Source organism: Nicotiana attenuata, unplaced genomic scaffold (assembly GCF_001879085.1).
Source record: "Nicotiana attenuata strain UT unplaced genomic scaffold, NIATTr2, whole genome shotgun sequence".
NCBI lineage: Eukaryota > Viridiplantae > Streptophyta > Magnoliopsida > Solanales > Solanaceae > Nicotiana > Nicotiana attenuata.
In genome coordinates, this window is record NW_017671648.1 from 218,720 (window position 1) to 223,111 (window position 4,392).

The 4,392-nt window shown below is 31.8% G+C and overlaps 1 protein-coding gene across 4 annotated transcripts in view; it reads right to left on the bottom strand.

Moving 5' to 3' along the window:
• LOC109209481 overlaps positions 1–4,172 on the bottom strand; it is a 16,261-nt gene extending 12,089 nt beyond the window's left edge. For 2 of the 4 annotated variants that reach the window (XR_002065359.1, XR_002065358.1), the window contains exons 1-2: positions 3,827–4,172; positions 3,546–3,734 (exon numbers count right to left, since the gene is read on the bottom strand). Coding sequence is in view for 1 of the 4 variants with exons in the window: in XM_019372752.1 (XP_019228297.1) it covers positions 3,546–3,719 (174 nt within the window). In the remaining 3 variants the exon portion in view is untranslated. Of the gene's footprint in view, positions 126–3,545; positions 3,735–3,826 lie in introns of those variants that run through there. The other 2 variants (XM_019372752.1, XR_002065360.1) reach the window with 2 other exon arrangements.
• Between the last annotated feature and the right edge of the window lie 220 nt (positions 4,173–4,392).

Sequence of the window (4,392 nt, forward strand, 5' to 3'; positions counted from 1 at the left end):
TCCGCACTAGAATTTATGTGCTGTTGGCTGTTGCATAGGCAATTTGTCACGTTCGAGACCTTCACTATGGTAGTTTTAACGTTATTTAGCGATAAGTCTGCTATTTCTTTTCCCTATTTCTCTCAATATCCATTTTCAATAATAATTTTGGTCAAATTTCATATTTTGTCTAATGAAATCGATAAAAAATATAAAAATTATTATTATTAATTTAAAATTTAGTAACTTAGAAATACTAAAATCCTGAACCCCGGGCTCCACCTCTTATTTGTATTGTACATTTGTACTTCTTCTGCCTTAAATTGTTTAACATATTTTTTTTCGTCCGTTCTAACTTCTAGATAGTTTCTATAAAGGATTACTTTTCACTTTTGTCTTTAATAAGATGCTCTTTTAGGAGTTGACATGACTTGTATGAATTCCACTAGAAAGGTAATTTTGATGTTTCACACATTAAGGAGGCGTTTGGCCATACACATTTACCTTTTTTTTTTCCTTTCAAAAACGTATTTGTCCATAATTTTTTTTAAGTTTTTGAAGTTTCTCGGAAATGAGTTAGTCAAAAACAAAAAAATGTTACCCTTTTTTCAGGTTTTCCAGAATATTTTTTTTCCCCACTCATAAAATTTTAATTCTTTTCAAAGTAAAATACTTGTCCAAATATAACCTCAACTTTCAAATACAATTTTTTAACTAAACTTCAAAAATTCTGTTTCAAATTTTTTTAGTACCTATGGCCAAACGCCTACTAAGCTTATCTATCAGAACTTTATTTTTAAAATTTTTAAAAGTTTTCTGTCCAAGTTAAATGATACTAAATAAATTGAAGAATACAAAATAATGTGACAAACGAGAACAGCCATACGGTCCGACAAGTATCTAGTGGCATTTTGTTTTATTATTATCGTTAGACTACTCATTGGGCCTAAATTTACTTTCCAACCACATGAAAATTAGTTGGTATCTTCTCCTGTTCCTTTCAGTATGTTAAAATATTTTGAAGTATAAAAATATAATTTTCAATTCTGATAAAGATAAAGTTGTTCTACAAAGTATGAAAGAGATTTCGTTGTTATACATTTCAGATTGATTTGGTTAACGATCGTTTGGAATCTTTAATCGTTTTTAAATTTACTTGTTTAGGTAAACACATCCAAAAATTCTCTTTTATTCTCAAAGACAACAAAGAGGTAACTTGTAGGTGTCAAAATGCTATTTTCTGAATATACTAGTATTAGGCACATAACTGCAGTCAGGGGCGTAGCTAAGTGGATAAAATGGGGTTCAGTCAAACTCTCTTCGTCGAAAATTACTCTGTCTATATGAGTTTAATTTTTTTTATGTATATATATTAGATATTGAATTCCCTTAATTGTTCCTGTGTTTTTTTTTTTATTTTTGATTCCCATAATAAAAATTTCACTTCTGCTATTGACAGCAGCACATGGCTAAATGCAGGGGTGTACAAAGGAAACTGACAGACCGCACCAAACCGATAATCCGAGTCAAATCGAAAAAAAAATCCGACTATGGTTTGGGTTGATTTGGTTTGATGTTAGAAAAAAAAATCCGATCATAATTGGTTTGGTTTAGTTTTAACTAAAAAAAGTCAAACCGAAACCAAACCAACCCGGCATTACATGTATAAACGTTTTAAAAATATTTTATACATAAAAATAATTATTGTAATGTAATTTATAAATATAATTTAAACTCTTTAACAGTTTCTCTTTTAAAGTATTATTATAAGCTTAGACTTAGAACTTTTGAATGGTCAAATATGTTTTATAGCCCATAAAAGTTAGTACTCAAATAAAGTCCAACGCAAAATCAAATCAATACTAATGTTAACAAAAAAAATTCAATTCAATACTAGAAATGACAATAGTATTGGATATTTAATTTTTAGTTTCGGATTGATTTGGATAGTGAAAATGCATAACTCACATTTAATGTTATCTAGTCATGTAATTAATACTTAGTACTTATTAGTCGTACTTATTTTAACATGACTTAGAACTTTTAGATTATGTGTATTTTTATTATGGCTTATTAATTAGCAATATTTATCATATGCGAATTGTTGAGTATTTTAGTACAATTATGACTCATCTCATATTATTTTGTATTATTTTATTGGGTAATATGTTATATAGTTTTATCCTACTAGGACCTAAGAAATATTAGAGCACAAATTATAAATTTTATGCTATGAAGATTTTGTCGGAAAAAAACTTGAAAAACCCGAGAAAATCGAAAAATCCGAGAAAAACCGTGATTGAAAAACCCGACTTTTGTTGGTTTGGTTTGGTTTATAAATTTAAAAATCCGAAACAATTGATTTGATTTGATAATTAAAAAATTCAAACCAACCCGACATATGTACGCCCTTAGCTAAAAGTAAACTAAAAAAAGAGTCGAACTGCATGTCCATTTCGAAAGACAAGATAAGCCCCCCACCCCACTCACCCCACCTCCACCCCACCCCCACACATGAAGCTCATGAACGACGCACAAGAGAACGCGTGGTAAGTTTTGAACCAACTAAAAATAAACGTCTCTTAAACCTATTTTTAAGAACTAAATTCTGTAATTTCATGATTTAATCTGTAATCGTTTTAACATCATAAATCTCTTCTTCACCAAATGCTAGTGAACATATTCTGAGCTTCCAAAGGCTTATAAAGATGTTGGACTAATAATTATTTTGTTGGATTAAGGTTCGCGGTCGCTCGGTTTCTTTTACATTATTTTATTTTGCTATATAAATGACAATTACACGTATTTACATATTGTACATTGTAGATTTTTTACAAAATTTACCATTAGATAAATAGAGTAATTTAAATAGGATTAAATCATCAAAATTATACGTGACAAGTAACTGGGGTTACCACCACATTATAAAGCTTAGTGTTGGGAAAATAAGCAGCTTCCTTAAATAGCAGAATCCTCCCTTTGCACTTTATATCCTTGTGAACAATTATGATAAATGTAGATCGTTCGAGATTTTATTAAACAAAAGGAGCTAAATATCTCTTATTTATTTTCTCTATTTGTCATAAAGAGCTAAAGAGTATAGACCATGCTTATCTTGTCTCCTATGTTAAAAAAAAAAAAAGGCATTCCGGTGCATAAAGCACCGTGCATTACGTAGGGTTGGGAGAAGGGCCATACCCATAAGGGTGTGATATAGACAGCCTATCCTAATTCAAGCATTATTAGTGGATGCTTCCACAGCTCGAGCTCGTCACCCAACTTTATCGTTGCTCCAAGGCTTACGACAAAGCATCCAGTATTCACACAGTGGGTCGAGACCGGGCCGCCACCCCTAAGAGTGCGACGTAGACAGCCTATCCTAATGCAAACAATAATGACTGCTTCCACGGTTCGAACTCATGACCTATAGGTCACACGGTAACAGTTTTGCCATTGTCTCCTATGTACATAAATAGAAAAAATCTAGAAACCTCACCTTTTACATATGTTGATCATCAAGAACCACATCCATATATGTTATATTTGTACTTAGGAAATGTACGTACCCGATTGAAGACCATAAAGCCAAGGTCAAGATCAACGCCATTGACAGTAACAGTCTTGGCATGGCCGCCGAGATAATCTTCCTTTTCATAAACCACAACTTTAACACCAGCTTTTGCCAATTCATATGCAGAGACCAATCCACTTATTCCTGCCCCAACTACTGCTACTTTCATGTTTTTCCCTTACTTCTGCAAATATAGTTAAAGATGAAATATAGAACTGCAAAATGTAGATTAATGCATAGCCATATTATTAGTAAGACAGTAAACTAATAACATACCTTAATGATAAGGAATTAAAGGAATGATATTCTCCTTTATTTGTGGAAAATAAAATATTTAGCAGACTCAACTAATATTGTCACAGTACTGAACTCTCCCTAACTTCTATTCACTGCTAAAGCAAAGCAAAGGCAAAGGCAAAGGCTAGTGAGGATTGGTTGGCTCAATACAAAAAGACACTAAACTTAAAACCAAGTGGAAATAAGGAAAGAGAGTGGGCGCTATAGTATTAAGATAAGGTCATGGGTCTTCTGTTTACATACCCCATCCAAAAAAAATATCTCACTAAAGTAAACACCGGTATCCTATTCCCGCGACTGCATTTAGTAATAAGCTGAGGCGGATTCAAAATTTTAACCTTTGTGGATTCGAACCGAGAAATTTTACTCCATCCTATTTGAAATCTATTATTTGCACTTATATAGAGATTTTTTTTAACACATATATGGTTTGGGCTAAAGTTACGGATGATTCCATAACTTTAAGATACACTAAGTACGGACTTTACACAAATAGCTAGTTGGATTCACTTTTTACTTTTCGTAATCGGTATACATAGTTTACA